The following is a 24,989-nucleotide window of genomic DNA, read 5'->3' as shown; positions in this document are numbered from 1 at the left end:
ACACCTAAGGTTATAGCATCCTGAGGAAGAGCACCTAAGGTTAGCCTCAACCCCCACACACCAACCCAACCCCAGTGAAAGGGTGTGGTATGTTCAAGTTAAAACAGACTGGTGTAGGCCTTCGGGGAATGTGTTCTGGCCCAGGCTGTTCATGCAGAGCTCATCTCTGCCCCTTACTAGTGGAGTGACCATGCTTCGTGTTTACCTCTCTGTAGAATTGCTGGCAAATGGAGCTTTATCTCACAGAGGTGTTCCGCATCTCACTTCAGTTTTCTCATTTTAGCGTGCACCAATGGAGAGCTCTGCACTGGGCAATATTCTGAGAACTCGGGGGGAGCAGTGTGTTTAGTTTTGCTCAGTCTGTAAGTCACATTCTGTTATCTGGATCTATTGGTCTCCAGAGAAGTTGAATAACGCAGGGTAGCATACACCATGTCTAAGATAGCCAGGGTCATTAGTCATAAAATCCTCCTATATATTCCACTCAGAAAACTCTTAACTACAATTATTTGTATCCTTCAGCTATAAGTGTGTGTAAATAGACAGCACAATGCTCGGAATTCAGCAAATACTGGGCAAATGATAGTCACATTGCAATGTGATGTTTTCCCCATGATCTGAGAATCTTTTTCACAACACAAGTTGCTGATTAAGTCAGAACACGGATCGCTGGCTGTACTTTTGACTTTTTCCCTCCAAGACCGCTTGGCAACACCGCTCCTCCACACAAGCCTTTAGTGAAAGGACCCTCATAGTCCTCCTCTTTTTTCTTTCTGGATTTGCCTGGAGGATTCAAAGATTGAAGTCAGGGAGCAGAATTCAACTTTTATATAAGGCAAAAAGAACTTTCTGAGACGTCCACTAGGGGGCGCATTATCAACAGGTCAAAGATAGCCAACAAGATGGCTGGAAACCACAAAGAAAAAGCCAAGTTTCTATAAAGTACATGAACGCAGGTGTCAGGGATTCTTCGCTCATTCAGTGAGATGCCAGCTCAGTGTTACACTGAGACCCCAGCATTGCCAATGGCATTGCAGCTCAGCCGCAACTTTGTATTTCTGCTCAGTGGTCCCCACACAGAGGCTTCAAAATTTGGAAGAGAAGCCAAGAATGGCTAATCCACCCGGCCCTGGGAATTTATATTGTAAACCGGACTCGTGGGATTGCTTTGTGGCTATTTTTTATTTATTTGGCTACTGTGTTCTCAGATGAGACAGTAAACAGCTGTTAGCTACTTGTTCCGGGATAACTGTTAAAGTCCTCTTTTCCTTCCATGCTTTCCGTTTTACCTCTCGGACAGCTTTTCCAGGCAATTCTCTCGTCGGTCCTTGAGCAGACTTCAAGTGACAAGAGGAGAAAGTAGAAAGCGAAGCTCTTACGGAACTCCGCTGACTTGTCTAGAATTCTGACTTACCTGCCACTGCTCAAAACCTGTCTCTCCACTTCTGGACAGATGAGGTCCAAGTTGTCTGCCAGACTCTGCAGAGGCAGGACCCTGGAAAAGGGTACCGTTCCCTCCTCCAACAGTAACAGATCTGCCCACTTTAACACTTCAAAACAGAGGGGAGTCCCCCTTTCCTCTCTGATGGCTATTGGAATAGCAGGCAAGAACTGGGGTTTCAACAGTTCCCATTCTTAGAAGGCCTGACGAGAGGTTCAGAGACTTGTGGCGCTTCTTTGACTTCCTTTCCAGTGGTGACTCATGATCTATCCAGCTTCCTACTGCGTATCACACAAGAATGGTGTTGAAGCTGTTAGGAATGAGGAGAAGAAGCAGAAAAGCCTTGCGCGTTTACCAAATACCATCATCTTATTTCACTGAATTTCCCAGATGTCTTTCTGATGCTAAATGAATTAAGATACACACAAGGCAACAAAAGAATACCAAGTTGGGTTTGAACTGAGAGTCTGATTTTAAAGCCTATGGTGTTCAAACTGAACGTTAGCTGCCTTTCCTGGAGTTTTTGCGTTTCTCCCGGGAGCAAGGATGAGGAAGTGGTTTGGATGAGAGTGTTGGAAAACAGTAGTCACCACAAGATGAAGTCAGCAGTCTGGAAGCCTGGGGGTGGAGCATGGAGGGGGCGGGAAATGGGGAGCCCTAACAAGCAAACAACTACTGGTGTTGAAGACCAGATGTCAGCACAGGCAAGGAATGGAGCCGGGGGCTAGGGCACTGGATCAGACTTCCATCTTCCATGACCCTTTGCGTGGGCCGTCATGGCCCAACTCCCTACACTTCCGCATGATCTGATCCTTCTTCTTCCAGTAAATACAGCATCTGTGGGGTCCTTTATGGCTTTCTAAATAAACTCCTTTGTCAATAAAGCCTACACGGTGCATCTTCTCACTTACTCCCAACCCTTCCCAGTAGCTCCTGAAGGACTCTTTTGACGCCATTAGGCACAGAGAGCTCCGGAGGGCTGCTCTGACTCACGAGGTTTGGAGATGATCTCTTAATGTCAACAAATTCAACTTGGCACATTTTTAATGATAGGCAATAAGACATAGAGAATCAGAGCCCCATCCTAAGTATAGCACTTTCTAGTTGGGTGGTTTGGAGACTACAATGTGTTTCTCTGTGTTCCTAGCTGACTCATCCGTTAAAAATGGGATAAGAATTCCTTCCTCACTAGTTGAATGCATAAACACAGACATCCATAAGTGTTCAGCAGTAAATAGTCACTTTTGAGGTCATAATTGAGCTGGGACTTTTGTTACCACTTGGAGGTACAAAACACAGAGCCAGTTCTCACGAGGTCTGCCATAGTAGAAGAGACACTAAGATGGGGGAGTTATAGAGTTGAACTATATCAGCAATATGTGGGCAAGGTCAAGGTGCATCTAGGAAGGGCGAATGTGCTCATTCTAAGGGTGAGACAACTTCCTGAGGATGACATCAAAGCCATGGGTGGGTACCCAATTTTGGTTAATGTGTAGCCACATGTTGGGTAGCCAATATTACATCAAGGATGCCAGCTGTTTGCTTTGGTGACTCCTTACGCTTGGGTCTTGCTTTGAAAACAAAAGCTCTTCTGTAAAAATCAATGAGCTCCCTTCCCAAGGTGCCTTGGATTCTGAAATAATCTGGATATAATCACCCCAAGTTAATAACCACGCAGCTGAGATCAGAGTTCAGGAACTTGGAGGAGATGGAGAAGGGAGAGACTAAATACCTATGTATATGTGGACATGGCAGGTAGGAATGTACGAGTGTGTGTATGGATGTGTGCACCTCTGTGTGGAGACCAGCCATTGATGTCAAATGTTCTTAACATCCCTAATTATCTTTGATTTTGAGACGGGTTCTTTCACTGCATCTGGGACTGGTCTATTAAGCTACACTGGCTGACCAATGGGCTCCAGAGATCTGTCAGTGCTGGGGTTACAGAGCTAGTGCCACCACCACACTTGACTATCTATGTGGCTGCTGGAGGTGAGGATTCGGGTCCTCATGCCTATACAACAACTGCTTTACTGACTGAGCCATCTCCCCAGCCCTGGAATTAACAGTTTTGAGAGCCTTTAACACAGCAGGCAACATCAAAGTCCCTTGTCTAATAAGAGTAACCCTCCGACAGTTTTCCTGTCCACCCCTTTGTTGTAGATGTTAAACTAAAACTCCAGTTATTTAAGATATGTGAGCCGGATTTTATTAAGTAGGTGAGAGAATCAATATTAAAACCCAACATCTAATACTGATGCCAACACTCACGCTCTTTTAAACGCTCTGGGCATCCTCCCAAATACACATGCCTGCTCCTTCCTTTTCCAACAGCATGGCGTTTATGAAATTACTCATGGTTTTCCATGCTCATGCTATTGCCAACATGGCCCAACATTTCTTAAACATAAACACGAGAGGTGCCCTTGAGCCACAGAAATCTCTCAACACACCTGCTGTAAACCGGCGACACTAAAAGTACTTGTAATTGGTCTCCTAGCTTCCTTTGGAAGGTGTCTTTGTTACTCTTCCCACTGGGAGATAGAATCTACTTTTTTGTCTTTAAATCTGAGCTACTCTTGGGTTTGGCTTTGGCCAATACAATATGGTGGCATCATAGAAAGCTAGTTCTGGGCTTTGGCCACCAGGAGCTGTGTAAGCATCCGTTTTCTTCTTAGGTCCCTGCCAGGCCTACACAAGCCAGCTGGTAGCATGTGAGAGGCATATGGAAACAAACTCTTGGCATCCGAGATGAAGCTGTCCTAGATCAGGCAGCTTTTCTCTGAGCCGTTTATCAACAACATGAACATAAATGAGTCATCCGAGCCAGCCCCGATCGGCAGATACACCGAATCAACTCGCAGACTTGGGAGGAATAAGCAAACATTTATTTTAAGCATCTAAAATTGGAGCTCATCTTTACTGCATCAGCAGCTAGCCAATACAACCAAAATGTGAATTCCTTTTTAATTAGGAGTCAGCAGAGGCAAAACATGCATTTCCATTTTTAGTCTGTTCCTAATTTGGACTGATTTCCCTCTAGATTGGATGGGCCATCTTCCCTTGGGATCTCCCTCCACCATTTGAAGAATTCTCTATATTTTCCCAACCTCATATATTTCCCTTTCTTTGTTATGCATCCCTGGCAGGCGCCCAAGAGTGAGTGAATGTGCTTGGATACTGAGCATAGCTGAAATGCCTCCATTCTGTTCTTACCTTTCATGTGTATGCAACTTAGTTACACATCTAGCCTGGAAACAATTCCCTCAAAATTTTCTTTAAGTATAGTTAAATGAGTTTAATTTACCCAGGCTAAATAAAACACCTTCATGAGGTGCATTTAGTTCAAGAGAAAACTTCCAATTTTGTATTCTTAAAGGCCTCCAATTATTTTACAAATCCAGGTGCCCTTGGTTTGATAAGGGTACTACAGGTGCACAGATATCTCCTATTTGCTCAGGCTCAGTGTGGTCTGAGAGTCAGATTATTTTGTAAATACCCAAGCCTCTGGGAAGGTCTTTTGGGGGCACATCCCATCCTGGAGGCTTCCCCTGGGCAGGAAGCTATTATTCCACCACGTCTCATGTCTCTCTTTCTTCTAAAATGGCAGGTGAGAAGTCTGATTCTACCCTGACTCTTTTGTGTTTGTTTGTTTGATTTTAGAGACAGGGTCTTTCTATGGAGCCCAGGCTGACCTATCAGACTTATGATCTTCTCATTTACTTTTGACTCCTGAGAGACTTCTGGTTGTACAGATCTTAGCCAACTCCACAGTATCTTGCCCATGCCCGAACTTGAGTCTTGGTTCTATATATAAGGCCTACTTCTTTTCCCTAGGAAATACAGGATCATTTCTTTCCCAAAAATGTTGAGAATTTTTATGACAATGACTTGATGGAGTTTTGCTTTTGTCTATTTTATTAAGTATTCTTCTGCTCCTTAATCAGATATTCATATTCATAAATTCTGGGACATTTTCTTGTTTTGTTTTTTGCATGATCTCTCCTCTCCACTGACAGTGTTTTCTCTTTTGATGTCTTTTCTGATTTGCCCACTAGGTTTCCTATCAGAGCTGAGTTATTGAAATGCATATCTCTCTATTTCCATTCCTTTGTCATTGCCTTTGCAATCCTATTTCTCGAATTTTATCTTACAAACCTTCTCTTGGGCTTATTTTAAAACTGTGTCCTTTTGCACTGAACTTTTTGAAAGTTCCATCTTGAGGTGCATGTGAGCATCATTTTGTACCCAGCATTCTGTCCTTCCTTCATGCTTTGCCTCCTCTCTTACTGAGGCTTTGGGTGATGGCGTTTGCTTGTTTATTTTTTCTCCATGAACTGTTTCTATCTCTTCCAAGTGGCTTGATCTTATTTGTTTTGGTCCTTGTATCGATGCTAGGTGTTTTCTGCAAGGACTTAGAACCCCTGTCTCTCAGTTTGCTGAGCCAGGCATAGAAAGGTGGGTGCCTGATAGGGTCTGAGACTTGATCCTTCCTCAACAGCTCCTGCCTGTTTCCCTAGGGCAATAACATATTAGTATCTTCAGACTTTTTTCCAGGCTTATAAAATTCCCTAGAAAGGTGGAACTTCTTGAAGGGAGCAAGACTCTGCCAGTGTTCTGGGAGGCAAGGAGAGGAAGAAGAACAGGGAATCTGAACATTTCTATACATGGCAGAGCTTCAGTGTGTGTTATGTGTGTGTGTGTGTGTGTGCATGCATGCACGTGTGTGCGCGCTAGAGCACATGTACGTGCACATGCGATTTGTATTGTCAACCTTGTCGCCCTTGTTTCCCTTGGCTTTTATACTCTCTCCAGAGAATATAATTCTGCTCCTTTGTGGGCACTGTGAAAGGACAATAAACTAGACTGCATAGAGGAGGAGAGGGGACTGGGGTTCCCACAGCTTCCTACAAGAACTCTGAACCCATCTCCTTCCTCATCATTTGCAGCATAGCTACCAATGCCAATTTCTGAGCCTCTGTGGCACTCAGCCCACAGGCATGGTTATATCTCAGCTTTCCTCAGAATTAATTTAGGGTTAAAGACTTCCAAATTATTTAACCAGTTACCAATTAACCACCATTTTTCAGTGACAGTTAGTGTCATTTCCTCTTCCAAGCTTCTCTTGAGAATAGTTCATCTCTATACTGTCCTATCTGGCCCAACATTCACTAAGGATCTAAGAATTGCCCTGAACTTTTGATCTCACTGCCTCTACCTTCCAAACAGTAGGATTACAGACATATACCACTACATCTATATATGCAATGCTGGGAATGGAACCCTGGCCCTTGTGTATGCCAGGCAAGTACTCTCTCAACCGAGCTACAGCCTCCGTGCCTCTTCCTCGTGGTTAAGAAGCTGTCATGGTGAATGGAGTGGGGGTATGTTCACTACTCTCTTAAATGGAGCCTGAAGGCAGTTCTAGGCATTTTAGGAAGTCACACTTGACAGCATCTGACTTGCGTTTTAGATGGTTCTTAACAATAGGTCTGTGGGGTCAAACTTTTCCTCAACACCAATTTCAAGGGATAGAAGCTCATCTAGATGTTTGCTGTTGTTGTTGTTATTTCTTTCTTTAAGAAAAAAAAAGGAGGAAGCTGGCTACAGTGGTACCTTACTACAAGTACTTAGGAAGCAAGGTGATCAAGAGTTCTAGTTTCTGGAAATGACTCAGGGGTTAAAATACATACAGCACATGTTGTGAAGATTGAAGATCAGATCCCCAGAACCCATGTAAAATGGGTGGGCATTATGGAACTCCATAGCAAGTGTAGTGATATTGGAGAGCTTTGGACTTGATTTAAAGACCCTGCCTCAAGGAATGAGGTGGAAGAACCATCAGGGATGACCTTGATTGATTTCGGTCCCAGGCTTCCACAGACATGTCCACTCCTACAAGTTTTTCTACACACGTGCAAACAAAACAAATAAAGGAACATGACCCCAGCTGTCTCAGGAACCTCTGACTTCTTCCATGTTAGTCAGACATCCAAACATCCAGTCTGCCCCTTTCCACTTCCCAGGCCCCTCACCTCAGAGACCATGGCTTCCATTTCTTAGGACCTTTTAATGTTTTCCAATACACACTTTCAGTTGGGTACTACACAGACCATGCTTTCCTCATTATTATTGGTCAATCAATAAATATACAAAAAACCAGAGAAAGGGAGAGGGTGGTCTCTGAAAAACTCAAAGGAACAATAGCAAAAGTCATTGTACAAACATTACAATTGGCTACATTTGAAATGTCAACCCAGAAGATTTACTCAAAGAAATAAAATGTAAGAGTGGACAATTCCTGTTCTTCTGAACATTTTACTTTTACAGAGAAGGTGGCTCTTTCTTCCACTTCACTGCAAACGTCTTAAATGGATATTGGCTATAAAGCCAACTCTTGGTACTAAGGATGTCAATGTAAAACTTTTTTTAAAGGTTCTGGAAACATCCATTTTATCTAGCTAGAACCTACAAAACACAAATGTGAAGGTATCTTTCGCCTCTTGATTTTTTTACCGAAGGCTACTCGAAAGAAATCCTTCAGGATACAGATTTACAATTGCTAGTGAAAATGACATCTGAAGTGCTCGTGTTATTTTACATGAATCACTAAATGCCTGCCCCTTATTTTTATTAACAAGCTCCCAGTTCAATGACTTAGTCTATATCACCTAGCAAGTGATTGATAGGAGTAACACAAAGTCAGGCTATGCTCCGGGAACTATAACAATCACAGTAAACAATATCCAACCCAATCCACTGGTGGGCATGTCTAGGCTGGGGAGAGAATTCTCTCTAGCCCTGAGACTTCCATGGCTCTCCTTGTGCCTCCAAAGGGTATCTAGGGATCAAGGAGAGCTTGGCAGAGCCCTTTCATACCAATGGCAGAGTGACTCGCCTACAGTGAGCTGGTTTTGGGCTGGTTAGCCAGGACAGCTCTAAGGATATGGGGCATCCTAACACCATGGAGAACAACAAAGAATAACCTTGTGTCTATTTCAACTGGAAAAGACGAAGAAAACTAGGTGTCTAAATATGAAACTGACTAGTAGCATTTGCAGAGGAAGGAAAAAGGAAGTTTGTCGAAGCTATGGCATTGGGAAGAGGTAAGCAGGGACAGAAGGAGGCAGGAAGGGGGATTGGAAGAGCTGAGGCTGGGAATGAGTGGTGGAAAGTCTGTGTATGGCCCTTAAATAAAGCCTGAGTCCACTCTTGACATAAACTCAAATCAGATTTAGATGGGAAATTTTTCTCTTGTTTTGTTTTTATTTGACAAAAATATTAAACATATAAACTTAGTCAACAGTAACATCATGGGAGCCTTAGAAAAGAAGTATTACTTTACGGGAAACCTTACCTTACAGATTTAATTTCTTCTACAAATAACCTGGGAAGATCCAGGAGCAATGGGACATTCTGGCAGATGAATAAATGCCACCAAACCCAGTATGTAAAAAGAATATGAGGTTAGAGGTTAATACCATTCTTTCATGGCTAAACCATAAACCTGCTTGTCTGGTGGTAAGATTCCAGTAGTGGGCAGCCCTGTGGCTTTTGGGGGGATTCCCAGGCAACTCATTCTGAGTACCAACTGTTTGTGAAAATGTCAACAAACACATCCATGGAAATAGTGGGATGGGTTGTACACCACACCCTCGTGATGACAACTACAGCTTGTTGTCTACATTTTAATTTCGGTTGGCTTCTCCTTTTACTATAAGGCATCACAAGCCTCCACCATACTGTTTGGTGAAATCACTACTAGGACTGGCTTCTATGAAATAGGACCCTAAAAACCGTAGGACATAGAAACTTAATGTACCCTTTAAGAAAGAGAAAAGGGTGGCCACCAAAGCACAAAGTGACCAAAACTTGCCTACCGACAATTCAGATTCCAGAATAGGAAAGAAACCCTTTTGATACCCTAGATACAAAACAATGTTTCCTTCCTTGATCTTCTATGAGATTCAGCTGGATGAACCCGAGTTGGGCACAGGTGCCCTAACATGGGTTTAGGAGGACCATTCTGAAGTCATCCTGATACGCTGTGAAGACTCAGACCTTGCAGATTAGAAACTGAAGCACAAGGTCAAGCTAGAAGATTGACAGGTGTTTATTATGAATCAACTTATACCCTGTTATGCTTCTGACAAAGTAACCTAAAAAAAGTCATATTGAACACAGGACCTCCAGGGCTTGATATTTCAAAAACAAAGATAAATAGCTTACTATAGATAAATAGCATCACCCTTTGGGGATCTTTCAGAAGCATCTGAACTTTTTCCAGCAGAGAGGGGAGTCTATAAAAAGGGTGTGTAACCAGTACACCTGATCTCCCACCCCACTGGAAAGCAATGCCCAAGGACTGGACTGCTGGAGAGGCAATATGGACCCATTCAAATTTCCTCCCAGAGACCAATTCCTCTAAGCCCTGGGGAAAGTCCCTAGCTGGTCACAATTACCTGGAACTTAGGGTAGGGAAAGGGTTCAATAGGAACCAAGAATATGAATTTGATAGAAGCCACCTGTAGCATACCCTGGGAATGCAAGGCCTCTCAGGAGGAACTGGAAGAGTCAAATTCTTAATGGAATATTCTTTGGGCCCTCGTTTCAGAAAGCAATGCTGTTTTCATAAATTGGAACGGACTTTTTTGAAAATGTAAAAGGAATAGAAAATTTTGTGCTGAAACTATCCCCAATGAAAGTAATCAGTAGCACACTGCATCTGTGAAGGGTCCCAGCTCCCAGTATTGACATGTCAGCAATTTGGTGTCTTTCCAAGTTACTGGGGTAGTCACTACACCCCAATCTTCATGTCCACATTCTGCAGATTCCGGGTCTCGTCAGCGGTCATAAACTGGTCTGGAGTCTCTGATGGTTCCTTATTCACCAAATGCACCATTTCCTGAGACTTGCTGGCCTCTCCGTTGAGCTCACTTGTCTTCCTGTCCTCCACCTTCCCATTGCCACTGTTGATCACCAGCTTTTTCTTCTGCCCACACCTGATGAGTTTGTAAAACATTGTATGAGAAAAGATGCACAATCAATCAACCAACCATCATCATCATGACTGACATCACTGCGGAGATCACCATGATCGTCGGCACAATTTAGCATGGTCTTCCTCTGTGCTAAGCACTGGGCATGGTACCTTTTCTACTTGGACTTCCTAACACCTAACACCAGCATTTGCTTGTTTGGAGGCAGGGTTTCTCAATGTTTACTTGTCCGTCCTGGAACTCACACTGTTGACCAGGCTGATGGTGAACCCACAGAGATCTGCCAGCTTCTGCCTCCCAAGTGCTGGAATTAAAGGTGTGTGCCAACACCGTCCAGCTGACGTCAGCACTTCTTAAAGTAAAGTCCCTAGTCTAGCAGCTAAAGCATCCAGGGACTTCTCAGACGTGGAAAGTATCCACCTTACTGCTTCCTGAAGCAGAAATCAGAAAGTGGTGGGCCCAGGATCTGAGGTTAACAGACTATCATTGCAAGTACTCTGTAGGCTGAGACAGGAAGATCACAAGTTCAAGGTCTCCCTGGACTACAAAATGAATTCAAGACCAATCTTGGATAACTCATTGAAACCCAGTCTTAAAATAAGAAGGCAAAAGGGGTCTGGGGATAGATATATCAGTGGTAGAATACTTGCCTAGCATGCATAATGCTTTAGGTTCAGTCCATAGTATTTGGAAAAACAAAGCAAACAATAAACCAGCACACTGTGGAGGCTTCTGCTGCAGTCAATGTTGAGAATCAAGACTCCAGAAACCCAAAGTTATCGTTGCAGCCCATCCCCTTTTTAGCTGAAGAAACTCTTGGGGGTCTGAAAATTTAACAGTCTCTCTCAGCTAGTCAACAATGTAAAAATCTGGATCCTGATCCATCTGACTCTGGAGTCCTGATTCTCCTCCCCCCCATACCGCTCAAAGAAGATGTTTGCCTCTGAAGTGCCAGAGTTCCGCAGCCTCAGATAAACCATGACTACTGCTATCATAAATCATTTCTATCTGTGTATTCAAGAAAGTTCTGCTACTTCCTCTATCAGCCAACACCTCGCTGCCACGTCCGGAAAATAAGAAAGCAGCGCTGTTCCAGAAGGACAAGGCCGTATTGATTTGTTTCCTCTAAGATTGGTTGACCTTTACATAGTCCTGCTGCAGAACGTTTAGTACCAACGTAAGAAAAGCCATGTGTTGTCACTTTAAGGTTCCTTAGTAATGTTACTCAAGATTCTCAGGCAGGAAGTGGGCTTTGATAGGAAAGCGTGACTCTAACCTTGGCCTTGTGATTCTGATAGCACTGCCTGGCCCCATGCAGCCCGATTCAAAGTTTCCCCTTTGCTGTAACCTGCCCACTGGTGTGCAAAAAGCAGTTAGATTAGGCTAATGGAAGCCAAGTTTTATAGCTTCATAACTTTGATGAGAGAAAATAAATGAGCACTTATTAAATGCCCGGTCGATTCCAGGCAAAGTACAAATCATTTGCTATAACACTATTAAAACGGGTCTTGCTCCCATTTTGCAGCAGTGGGAACTGAGGAGCAGAGCACTTTGAGGGCCCCCTTGAGATCACAGAAGTCAAAACGATAGAGTCCATATTCAGATGCTAAGATTCTGAAAAGGCTGGGCTCGCCTGGCCCTGTCAGAACGAAGATTTGGAAACAGAATGAAGTTGGCACGGTTCTCCTTGCTGCTGGGTATTTCAAGGTCTAGAGTCAAAACGTCTATTATATGTGATCGTGGCTCTTCCCTATAAGACTGCCAAGGCCACAAACTTTAATCTCCTGTTTGGGAAAGTCAAAATATACTGCCTCAATGGGGAGTAGATCCTGTATCTTCCAGCACAGGTGTGGGGAAGCGTGGGAGGAAAGATGTTCCAGTTGTGAAAGAAACAGAGAAGGGCTGGGAGCGCAGGTGAGGTCTATGGACATAGCAGGGGGCATGTGAAGGCCTTAGAAGGCTTAGTGTTGAGATCTTATAGCTGTGTGTGACCTGAAGCAGCTCCCTGACTTCTCCGAGCCTCAGGCTGTTGAACTATCAGCCTCTCAAGATGGGGGCAAGAACTTCAAACAGCGGGAACTCAAAAGTCAGTCTACTCTTGCTGTTTACTGAACAATGAGAGTTGAACGAAATAAGACCTGGGGTAATCAGGAGAGAATCTGGAGTGTAGGAAGCATTCAGGGATTGCTGGCTGCAGTTGTTAGCAGGACAAAAGCCACACAATGTGAACCCTGGTGGCTGCTTCCACTGTAACCACCCTGATGGGGATAATGACATCCTATAGAGACCTTGGCACCCCTCCTCTGGGCTATCAAATTGTTTAAAAAAAAGTCCCCTAGAATTTCATACCTGCGGGGAGAAAAAGGCTGAATTCTGGGGCAGGCCAGAGAGAAACTTGTCTTTGGGATAGAAATTGCACCTAGTTCTCATACCTTGTAACAACTGCGGTGCAGGACAGCCTGGGGTCCAGACAATGCTGGGTCAAGGATGGGTCGGATCATGTCTTCACCAGAATCGCTTAGCTGTCCATACCTCTTGCCCTCTATTTAAACCTTAACCTCGTGTCTGGACTCTGAAGACCGACTCGGGGGAGAGTTGTCATGGGGTAGCTTTATTTGTTCCTCTTCTCAGTGTGACCATGCTGACTACCTCTCAGTTCTCTGATTTTCATGGTGACTGGTGGCTTGCCTGTTTGGCTGGTCTATTGGGAACGGGTGGGTAAGTCAGCTGCTAGAGCTGCCAGGGATCGGGCTCTGATCCTAACAACCCCAGGGATCAGGCTCTGACCCCCAACAATACCACCTGCCTTCCTCTATGTGCTGGCAAGATAACTCAAAGGCTGGAGAACACTGCTGTATTATTCGGAACTCTCAGGCGGCATAGCCTGTGTTCTTAGAGGACAATTGCCCAAAGTCTTATTTGCTTATCAACTGGAGCGCTGTGAGGTAGAAAGAAAATCAAAGAATTCTGGCTGTATGTATATCAATATGCCTGAGCATGCAGGCAGGACCAGACTGTTACTCTAAACCAGCGGTTCTCAGCCTTCTAATGTGGTGACATTTTAAAACAGTCCCTTGTGCTGTGGTGACCCCCAGCCATAAAATTATTTTCTTGCTGCTTCATAACTGTAATTCTGCTACTGTTATGAATCTGGATGTAAATATCTGATATGCGAATAATTTTAGGTGACCTCCTCCCCCAAGAAAGGGTTGCTCAGCTCCCAAAGGGCTACCATCCTCATCAGGGCTAACAGCCACAAAAGCCTGCAAAGGATGTTGTTGAATAAATGAATCCCCTCTGGAGGCCTTGTTTTCCACCAAACTCTCGATGATGAAAATAGAGTTCCCTGTCTCTCTTAAATGCAGTGCTCAAGCAGAAAGGCCCCTGTCTCCTAACAGGATTAGAGATGGGTTATTAGCTTTAGGAAGACAACACACATGAAGGGGCCTGTGTGGCCGTTAACCACCCTTCAGCGGCGTGGCAAATCTGTTTTCAATTATCAAATCAGGACACAGTAATTTATGGCGCCCATGAAGCTGCTTTCCCGGTGAGAGGCTGGTTCAGCCAGCTTCTTTCTGCCTGTCCCTGTTTGCCTGTTGCTAGGGTGATGGCTGGCCTGGAGACAAGAGGAGGAGAGGCCATGAGGTCCTTTCTCTGCTGCTGAGGAAACAAAGAGCCACGTGGGACAAGATGCCACAATGTTCAGACTCCAACTGCTCTCAGCGACAGCTGAGATACTTAGGGAGGGCCCCCCACATCAACAGCATCAGCGACATCACCAAGGTGACATCTGCAAAGCTGATGGACTGTATATGTGATACATCAAAGACTGATCCCAAACAAAAGGAAATTCATATTTAATTGAGCAAAAATAATCCAAGGGAAAACAAAGAAGCCAAGAAGAAGAATAAAAAGTCTTTTAAAGGCTTCCCCAACTTACGTATTTAAATGGACCAGAAAATTAACCTGTTTCTATCTAGTCATAGGAGCCCAGAGGAGATCTCTTTAATGTCCCCCCAGTTTTGGTTCCATATGTGGTCAGTGCTCATGACTAATATTTTCATTATGCTCTAAAAGTATAGGTAGCAACACCGTGACTTGAGTGAGTACTTTCATTAACTCCAAATACCGATAAAACATTATTCTATTTTTGCAGATGATTAGAAAGCCTACAAAGACTATACTGGTCACTGGAAATAGTTGCTTATTGTTTCTGAACAACAACAATAACAATAATGAAGTGTATAATTCTTTCCAGCGGGCTCATAATCTGAGCATTTGGGGGGCTGTAAGGTGACTTAGAGACATGGAAAAGGCCACTCAGTTTAGCAAGAAGACTCTAACCTTTCATGAGACAATCACAAAGGATATTTACAAAAAGCTTAGTGTCTGTAGCAGACACTTTGGGAAAAAAATCTTTAAAGTGTCTGGGCAGGAATGTAGACCTAGATATTTTTGGGGTTTCCTGGATTAAAGTTCACATCTCCTGTTGCTAGAGTTACTATGGTCCTGCATTTTGCCTTGGGTAGTATTCTAATTGGAGGTTGGTTATAAATTAATTAAATGTATATACTACCTAAACAACTTTAAAAATACTAAGCCTTTGTTAAGGTGGAGGAGAGAGGCTTCAAGGATGAGAGGAACCCATTTGCCTGTTTTGTGGTGCTGAACATACGAATGTTCATCTTTGTTTCAGAGACCTCACTGTAGTAGAGATTTCCTTAGGCAATCTCCAGAATCTCTTCAACTGAAACTTTCAGGAAATACAAAATAACATCCTTACAGGGAAACAAACAACAAAACAAGCAGGACCTATACCAACTTTGGGTAAAGATTCTAGAAGATGCCTAGGCTTCCAATGGTCAAAGAAAGAAAACCAATTCTTAATTTTTTATACAACATTTTGTGAATCATGAACAAACTTAGCAAGTGCTTGTTTAATGAGCCAATAGCTGAATATACCTTTATATGACATCCCAGTGATGTATTTCATGACTTTTATCAGAGAGTCACCATAGGATTTAACCATGGAAAATTTAAGAACAGTAAGATCCAACCACTGTTGGTGTTGGAGGGGTGCTGGCGTTTTGTTTCTCTGGATAATGGGACAGAGAAAGGCTTCTTAAACTATGACATGTACAGGACTCCCTGGGATCTTGTTAAATTACAAGCTCTGATGCAGGAAGTCTGGTGTCAGGTTGGAAACCAGGCATGTTTAACAAGACCCAGGGTACCAAAGCTGTCAAGGCTACAATCAGAGCCCAAATCCCACAGTACCCCTCAAAGTGGAAAGCCGAAGGGACTCTCTCTTACCTGCGCCTACTGTTGACAGCGATGCAAACAGCCAGAATCAGAGCCAGTGCCAGGAGAGATGCCAGGATGATGAGCCATTCTGGAAAGAGTGAACCAAGGACATACATACATGAGCAACACAAACAGATTTGATGGAATAGAAAATACTGCTTAAAAATCGGTCTGCTCCAAATAAAAACCCCAGCCAACTCTGCAGAGAGGGCTGACCAACAGGTACAGCTAGAATATTCTAAGACAATCTTGACTGTAGATGTTCCATCCAACAGGCATCTTGTATTAATCTCTTATCAACAGTTAGTCAAATCCTGCTGGAAGAAAAATCTATCCAAAACCATCTCAAACAACCTGTTGAAGCCTGTACATGGTTTTTTTTTTTTTTGGTGAAATGTTAAATAGATCAAAAAACATTTATATTTCTCGTGACAGAAACATTCCATGCCGATGTAAGAACATCTGCCTTATGCTTCATGCAAAACGAAGATGGAGTTCATAACTGGTGGGCCACGGATGTTCTCGTGGTTTGGTAAAGGTGGATTCTATGGCTCCTTTCAGTTGTTCGGCTCCACTTGTTAACAGATCCCAAAATACTCAGACTTTCTGATTTAGAAGTTACACGTTCAGAAAGTTATACGATCTCAAAGTCAGCTGTAAAGATGTCCATCATTGTGCTCTTTATAACCATGAAAGTTGAAACTGACTCAACGTCCAATGATGAGGGATTAAATAAATAAATTAAGATACATCCATTTTGTTATGTGTTATAATTCAAGGGAAAGATATTTAATGACACGGAGAGTGGAACTGACCAGCAGAGAACGTTAACTAAACAGCACATACAGCAGTTTTGAAATCAATTACTCTGAAAAAAAAATATTAAGGATAATATCTGTTAAGAATGCAGCTTAAATACTTCTGGGTAATGAGGAAGATAGTAAGGGATTTGCATTTCCACCCATTTGCTAAGTTGCATTTTCTAAAGTTTATTTGATAATTATGTACTGCTTGTGGATTAATGAAATATTGTCCACATGTTTTAAACTCGGGCTTCCGTAAGACTGAGAAGCTGACCCTATTCAGTTGCAGGTGTGTGCAGTAAACGAAGGCTTGACAAAGAAGAAAGAGGAGGTTGGCAGTCATGCCTGCTTCTCCTTGGAAGTCCTACTTTCCCCCTATGTTAGACTGTGCGTCCTCTTTGGCTCACCTCAAGAGAGCAGGGACACTGTAGGGACGAAGCCATTTCTGTTCTTCCCCACCCTGCCTGCCTTTCAGCCCTGAGTGTTCCACACTCCTCCTCACTACAGTGGGATGAATCCCTGCTTGAATTCAGCCTGCCTATTCCCTGCCTGCTCCTCCTCAGGTGGTCAGCAAGCTGAGACAAAGGAGGAGGGCCACAGGGAGAGCCACTTTGGAGCTCCCTGGAGGAAGAGTTGAAAGGGTAATTTACCACAGAAAGAGAAACTTCCGGTGTGGAATCCCCCTTTGCATATGCTCAGTTTCAACCCCGTGCTAAAAGAAGAAATTGCATCAAAGGCTAAATCTTGTAGCATGGGACAGTCAGATGTCACAGCTTCCCTCCGTGTCCAAGTCGTACTTTCTAAAAAGTTCCTTCCGGCTGAACTAACAGGCTGTTCCTCAAGGAAAAGTAGGTTGGGGAGCAGAAGAGTGTTTCTACTCAATCCAACACGGATGGTCCCGTGTCTCCTTCCTGCCCACCAATGAAAAGAGAATTACATGTTTCATCTCTAGTCCTAGAAATATAGGGGAAGATGGGTTGAGACAGGAAGGACCTGGGTTTGCCCTGGGGTCTTCTTGCTCATGTGGGAAGGAGGCCTCAGGACAAACCAGTTCTTTGTGGCAGACCTCCATGTGAGCTCATTCAGGACATGAGGGACCTAGAGGGGGAAAGAGAGGGCTCCCTCCTGTCCCACGAGGGGCTATCATATTTTTGTTTATCCTTAAACTTGCAGAGAGGTGCCAGATGTGCATTTGATGAGGTCTTTCCTAGGACTTTGTGAGAACCTTGCTCTAATTATCTTACTTTTGCTTCACGGCGTGAAACTCACCTGGAATCTGAGGTCTCCTCCCAGGAAGAGGAGTCGTGTTCGCGCCACCGTCTTGACTCCCACTTGAGTGTCCTAAGGGGGAAAACAACGAGCTTTTTCAGCCCCAGTTTGGAATGTATAGCCAGGAGTTTCTTCAGAGCATTGTCCTGGGCTACCCTCCAACCACTGCCTCACTAGACTCTAGAAATAGATTCAAGACGCAGACGTTTACAAAGTGTTAGGCAAAGGTATCATCTCACTCTCCGCCTCCCAAGAAAGTTCGCTGTGACCAAGCTAAGGCTTCCAAATGGGATTTTTGTTGCAGGGATCAGCGACGGACAGTGTTTGAACTTGAGCTCAGTGCTAGTCCATCCTGGGTTTAGAACCTAACTTATTAGCAACATGGGCCAGGACAAGTTATCACCTCGGAGCCTCTGTTTTCTGGCTTATAAAATGAGCATCATAGCAGGAACACCTTCATTGTTGTCTTACAGAGACTTAAAGAAGTAGATGATAGTAGAAGCTGTGTGAAGTTACAACATTCTCTGTTTAAGACCTTGCCTATGGACCCGTAGGCCAGCAGGATCCCATCACTAGGGAGCGGGCTACCAATATGAAATCTCAAGCTTAACTCCAAACCTTCAGAAACAGCGTCTTCGTTTAAATAATATCCGTAATGTATTCATCTACTTCTGAAAGTCCAAAGTGAACCTAAAAATCACTGGCATTATGCTGCTTAGTTTCTTGTCAACTTGATACAAGCAAGCCAGGGTCACCTGTGATGAAGGGACTTTGATTGAGAAGATGTCTCCATCACATTAGCTTGTAGGCAAGTCTATGGGGGAGTTTTCTTGATTCATGGTTGTTATGGAAGGGACCAGCCCACCAGGGGGAGTTTTCTTGATTAATGATTGTTATGGGAGGGACCAGCCCACCAGGCAGTGCCACTCTGGGACAGATGGTCCTGGGTGGTATGAGGATTCAGGTTGAGCAATCCACGGAGAGCAAGCCCACAAACAGCATTACGCCATGGCCTCTGCTTCAGTCTCTGACTCCTGGTTTCTGCCCTGAGTTTCTTCAGTAGACCGTGACTCAGGACATAAAAGCCAAGTAACCCTTCCTCCCCAAGGAAAGGTTTGGTTGTGATCTTTATCCCAGCAACAGAAAACAATGTAGGACTCATAGGCACGAATATGAACACTATTTTTTTTCTTTTGGCCGGAGGGGTGAGCACTGGCTTTTTCTGACTATAAATGAACGGTTAAGAGAGTCTATGCTAAAACAGCAAAACATAATAGAAAAATAAATGCTTTCTACCACTAAAAGACAAAGGGAATGAACAGAAAACCGGCTTGGAAGGAAGCACGGTGAGACAGACAGCCTATGAGTCAGAATCCAGATGCCTTTTCAAAACGAGAAAGACAACACATTTCAAAAGAAACTTCTTGGCGTTTTGTCTTCTTTCTTCCTTTCCTCTTTGCCACTAAACAGCAGCCTGTTCTGGGATCTTGAAGGCCACCAAAGGGAACAAAACCTAGGCAAGACATTGTTGGCTAGCTCATGGTCTACGAAGATGGGGCTCAAAAGAAAATATTTTCTGAGAGAGCCAAACTTTAGGCTCTGCAGAGTGAGCGCTGGCGTCTAACCACCTAGGGTGGCTTCAGTGTGGACAGTCTGGTGCTTTGCTAAGGCTCCCACAAAACAGAGCAAGGACACTTCTGTTCTGTTTCCACAGTGCACACACTGTTCTGAGAGTGGCCCCTCTTCTCAGATCTCAAAGGAGTCCATGGTAGGTTTTCTACCCACCTGCTGGTGTCCTGGGCAATTGGCAGGTTTGTGCGTGCACATGGCATGTACACACACATGTGCTGCACAGCAACCACCCCAGCCAGAGCTCTGTGGCCTTGGAAACCTCTGTGAAGGGGTAGCCACTCCCACCGGTCTCCTTTGTCTGACTCATGGCAGCCTTTGATATTTGAAAGGGAGGCCATTAATAGATCATAATCTATTTTCCTTTTCCAAAGAAGTGCTCCCAGCAAGGAAAGATCTAGGTGTGTGCACAAGATGAAACCTCCCGTTTGAACAATAGACACCTGCATAGGAGCCAAAGGAAAAAGACCAGTTCCCACCCACCTGATTCTCACTTCAAGCAAAAGCCCGAAAGGATGGGCCAGAGACAGCAGGCTTCCCTTGTGCCTCCATAAATCCAATCCCGGTGGAACAGGCCTGGAGAACAAGTTCTGCAAAGCAGGACACTGGGCACACCAGTTTGGAGATGGGGCCCAGCCACAGAAATGGGCACAGAGATCATTCTGTTGGCTTTAATGGCAGCGAGAAAGGCAGTGGAGAGTGGAGCACACAAACCAGCTGAAGGGGAAGGGGCTTAAATAAACGCAGACCCTGATCCGGTTTGTATCTGCACAGGGCACGATTAGGCCCTTTCCACAAGCTTCTGTGCACAGTCTCTGTGGCTGGTCCGCAGACTACACTCACAGTAGTAGGGTCTCTTGGTTTGGGGAACCACACCTTCAAATAATAACCTCTTATGTTCTCAATACCTTGTGATCCACACCAAGCCTAGATTGCTGAGGTAGGTGACACGATCTCTCTTCCTACCGACAAGGAAACAGAAGTTGGGGATGACCAAGTATGCTAAGCACCCCAGCGAGCTCGAAACATCTGTCTCTACTTCAGGGTAATTATTAATGAGCCCTAAATGCCAGAGCTCCGACATTTAAGGGCTGTTATCAAAGTCATCGTGTAAATATCCATCCTCAGATTTGCTTGAACCCCGGAGGCAGCGCTTGTCCCCAATTCAAGCCCACGGCAGAGGATGCTCATTTATGTGGATTTCCTGGTTCCTGTGGACCACATAGATTCGTGATGATCAGGAACCCATGATAGGAAGTGCTGAGAGAACCTCTCTGTAACCCCAGCATTAGAGATTAGAAGTAAGCTTGCCTCGTGTCAGATTTTGCTGCCTGGAGCAATGATTTCAGGGGTTGATCTGAGTCATGGCCAACAGCAATCTATTTAATAATGCATTTCTGGCAGTAATTATGGTCATTATGGAATTTTCTTCCAGACCAGACTTAGGAGCGGCAATATGAGACCCCAGGCCTGAAACCTGGCTCCACCACTCTCTGGTCATATGAACGTGGCAAGTTGCTTGCCTTCTCTTACCTTCCCTTCTTCTCCTCATCTGTAATAAGGAGATGATAATAGTGTTTTCTTGTATTGTAGTAGGGTTTGCAAGGTGATTAGATGAGTTAATAGAAAGTGAACTCTAAACTCCCTAGCATTGGGCATGTGCACCCTACTGAAATATCAGTTTGATGTAGTTCAATGTACAAATGAGACGTTTTGGTTAGTCTTTCTGGTACACAGTAAATCCTCAAATGCTGGCTTCTTTACGAGTTGCCAGGAATATGCTAAACACTTTCCAGGTATTCATTCTGTCATGTGGCCTTTAAAGGGTACCCCGTGACAATATCTCAAGATTTTCAGCAAAGACATTGGCTCTCAGACCCTGTGATCATCCTGCTCAATTTCTAGGTAGAGGAATGAGAATCAAACACGAGCTCTTTTATGCTGAAGGAGTTCTCCTAGGGGCTCTCGAATGGGGGCAGTGTTAGATGGGGGTGTCCTAGTTAGGGTGACTATTTCTGTGATGAAAACCAAGCTGGGGATGAAAGGGTTTATTCGGCTTACATATCACAGCCCATCGAGGGAAGCCAAGGCTAGAACTCCAACCTGGCTGGAGGCAGGAGCTGATGCAGAGGCCGTGGAGGAAAGTTCTGCTTGCTGGCTTTTTTTTCTGCTGCTGGCTCAGTATGTTTTCTTATAGAACCCAGGACCACCAGCCCAGCAGTAGTTCCAGCCCCAGCGTGGGGCCCCTCCCACATCAATCACTAAGAAAATGGTCCTCAGGCTTGCTTGCAGCCAGATCTCACTGAAGCATCTTCCCAGTTGAGGCTCCCTCCTCTCCGAAGGCTCTAGCTTATGGCAAGTTGAGACAACACTAGACAGCACGGAAGAACTGCATGAAGTCTTCCAGGCTTTTTCAGATGGAAGCTCCTTTTCTAGAGTGCTGGTTCTCACAGTGTGGTACCCATCCCGGCAGTCTCGGGGTGACTGGGAATTTACTAAGCATACAAATGCTTGGGTCCCACCCCAGACTACTAAATCAGAAACTTCAGGGTGGGGTCCAGCAGAGTGACTTAATAAAGCCCTCCCTGTGGCTGAAAAATCCATGTGTTTTCTTTTTTTAAGTGTGAGACAGTTCTCTAGGGACACTGACTCATGCTTCATTAGCAAGCATCAGGTTGGGAGATTATAATAGCAAGTGACTAAACATTTCAAACTCACCAGCTGATCCGGATCCATATGTCACAGTGTCGGAACCATGCCTGGGGTCCATGGATGTGTCTCGGCCTTCTAGAATAATAGGCAAAAAGAAAAAAAAATCAGCACTGTGTGTCCCCACACACTGTGATCTTCACTTCCATAGGGTGTGTCTTCAGGAATCCGGCATCTGCTAACAACCAAGAAGTCACCGCTCATCTTTAAAACGCTGAGGAGTGGGCTAGAGCCTTCATCAAAATGAAGGAAACTGAGGCAGCGCAGGCCGTTTTGGATGACCACTAAAATAATGGTGTGGGTAGAAATCCAATAGCAGAGCTAAAGAATATTCTAGGAAAAGACTATGATGCTTTCGTGGGGCTGGGATTTGAGCAGGACACTTCTTAGCTTGGACAAGAGTTTCGATACTGAAATATGATCACGTAAATGGGTGTACTCGAGCTCAGCATACGCAGCATGAAAGAGGTGTCTCTGAGTCTGAGGCAAATGACTCTTAGGCATGAATGTGGGAAAAATAAACTATCCAGAGAGGAGAAAGGCCAGACTTAAGAGAAAAAAGAAGCAGCGAAATAACGAGAATGACATAGCGCTGGGGATCAGAATCAATACCGCTGATAGTGTTTTCAAAAGTTACACCTATAATTTCAACAATTGTTGGCATGATCCCATCTTCTCAAATATCCATCACCAGAGAACTTTCGGTTGAGACAAACTCAAGAGGGGGTAAATTTAAATCCAAAGATCAAATCTTAGGTTCAGTATATGGGAAACATACACAGAGAACAAGGGCTCCTCATGTTGGTATAGATGATTACAAAAGTGCCTAGGGAGAGAATACAGTGAGCTGCTCGCCACCATTCCCCATTAGGAGAGGGTTGCTGGGAACTGCTCCTGTTATGATAACAGACAACAGCATTTGCCGAAGCACCACACTGAGAGTCCCACCACCAAAATCACCATTTCCAAACCATCACCATCAGCAGGCCCATCAGCACCACCGCCATCGCATAGGTCAGTGCTATAGGCGCATAGATTGAGAAACATGTATAGACAGAAACACACTTTGTGAATCCTCTAGAAGAAAATGGGGAGTGAGGATCAGGCTCTTTATGAATCGAATCGCTGGATTCACAGAGAACGGAAGGAAATACAGACACCACCACCTTTCTTATGTTGATCAGATGGGATCAGCGCGCGTGCGTAGTAATTCTGTAGAAGGTATTTTATTTGCTGGCAATTAGACTCTGCAAACGACCTAAGGAACTATAACTAAGATTGCCATTTAAAATTTAAATCCTTTAAGTTGCTCGATGGATGGGACCATTTTAGCATGAGAACAGGGTGGTCTTCCTAAATTTGATTCATTCTGCAGGAATCTAACAATAGCACTTGGAGGTTTTAATGAAGAAAAGAAGGTTACTAATAAGGACACTAAGCCAAAGCCTTCAGAGTGGAAGGGGGCTTGGGTTTGCCAACTGCTGAGGTTGATATTTTTAAAGCTCTTTTTCTTGAAGCCCTGGAGAAGGATGCCAAAGGAAATATGCCACACATATGCCATCCCCGTTTTTTCCCCCTCTGTCAATCAGAACCTCACCACTACCATCTGTTTTGCATATGTGATTCTTGTGAGATCAGTTTCTTGTCTTTTGGGAGAGTGAAGGAGGTAGGGGCTTTCTACAAATTATGTGTGTGTGTGTGTTTATTTAAGGTTGTTAATCTTTAATGTGTTAGTGATTGAGTGGTAAGAGGTACCTGGATTATAGGCACTAATAGAATTGGGATTCTAGTTTCTTAGCCACAGAAAGCACTTCCCCTTTGTACACCATTAGTTTATTAATACAAATAAAGAAATAAAGAAGAGAAGAAGAGAGGATTGCTTATTTGAGAGAAAGGTCTCATTCTGGGTCCATGTCAGACTTAGTTGAGTAAGTCATATGTTTACAATTACAAAAAAAAGTGAGGATCCCAGTTTATTAACTGTGAATCATGAACTTTGAAGCACACCATAAGTATAAAAGGCTTACATACCAACCCATCACCAAAAAATGAAATGAAATGAATCAGTCCACCACCTATGAAAGATAATGTCAGAGGAAAGATACCAGTATATGAAAATCATTTGAATGTTTGGTATAGCTTTGCTAAATAGGCAAAATATATTAGCTGAATCATATGAAATTGCTAATAGTCAACTATTTTGATCGACGAAGATATCAGTTTCACATGACCCAAGTTAATATATCACAGAATGAAGAAAAGACAAAGTGAGAAAACCTACCATGAGAACCAAGTCACAAAAACTAAATGGAGATTACACCAGGAAACGGGAGCCTTGATTTATCTCAAATAAACCCAAGTTTGCTGGCATTAGAATTGATGGCCAATGATGAAAACCATTCCCATGGCACAGAGTAATCTAATCGCAGCCTGCACAGAATATATCCCCAATAATAGGAAAAGATATGTTGCTTCTCCAGAGAAGCAAACCGGATGACAAATGGCCAAATTACCTGGTAAGGAGCCATCAACATTAAAGTCGAAGTCTGCAGCAACAGTCACTTCGGTTTCTTCAAAGACCCCAGTCTTAGCAGGGGCCACTGGGGTGAGAGTCCCATTTTCCATTGCGTCTGGATAATGAGAGGTGTAGCCTTCCAGAGAAGTAGTTGTGTCTTTGGGAAGGCTTGGGCCTCTTCTTCCGTCTCTACCACCACTCCTAGCTGTGTGGTGGAGGTGGAGTCAATGACAAGCCCACACCTGGATGGTCACCACCCACCATGTGCTTGCCTTCAGAAGGGAAAGTTGCCGACACATCTTTCTACTTGTCCTCCAAGA

At 44.1% G+C, this 24,989-nt stretch overlaps 1 protein-coding gene across 6 annotated transcripts in view; it reads right to left on the bottom strand.

The window, feature by feature from the left end:
• Window positions 1–8,685: 8,685 nt before the first annotated feature.
• Window positions 8,686–24,989, bottom strand: part of Cd44 (CD44 molecule (IN blood group)) — an 82,794-nt gene continuing 66,490 nt past the window's right edge. For 5 of the 6 annotated variants that reach the window (XM_050147115.1, XM_050147116.1, XM_050147117.1 and 2 more), the window contains 5 exons: window positions 24,668–24,874; window positions 22,164–22,232; window positions 17,817–17,888; window positions 15,754–15,832; window positions 8,686–10,443 (listed from right to left, as the gene is read on the bottom strand). In XM_050147115.1, coding sequence (XP_050003072.1) covers window positions 10,239–10,443; window positions 15,754–15,832; window positions 17,817–17,888; window positions 22,164–22,232; window positions 24,668–24,874 — 632 coding nt within the window. In that variant the 3' untranslated portion in view covers window positions 8,686–10,238. The remainder of the gene's footprint in view (window positions 10,444–15,753; window positions 15,833–17,816; window positions 17,889–22,163; window positions 22,233–24,667; window positions 24,875–24,989) is intronic. The other variant, XM_050147121.1, reaches the window with a different exon arrangement.

The sequence above is a fragment of the Alexandromys fortis genome, unplaced genomic scaffold, assembly GCF_014885135.2.
Source record: "Alexandromys fortis isolate MF-2015 unplaced genomic scaffold, M_Fortis_MF-2015_v1.1 scaffold_12, whole genome shotgun sequence".
In the NCBI taxonomy this organism is placed as follows: Eukaryota; Metazoa; Chordata; class Mammalia; order Rodentia; family Cricetidae; genus Alexandromys; species Alexandromys fortis.
The sequence above is the reverse complement of the archived record's forward strand: the minus strand, read 5'-3'. Positions and strand labels throughout refer to the sequence as shown.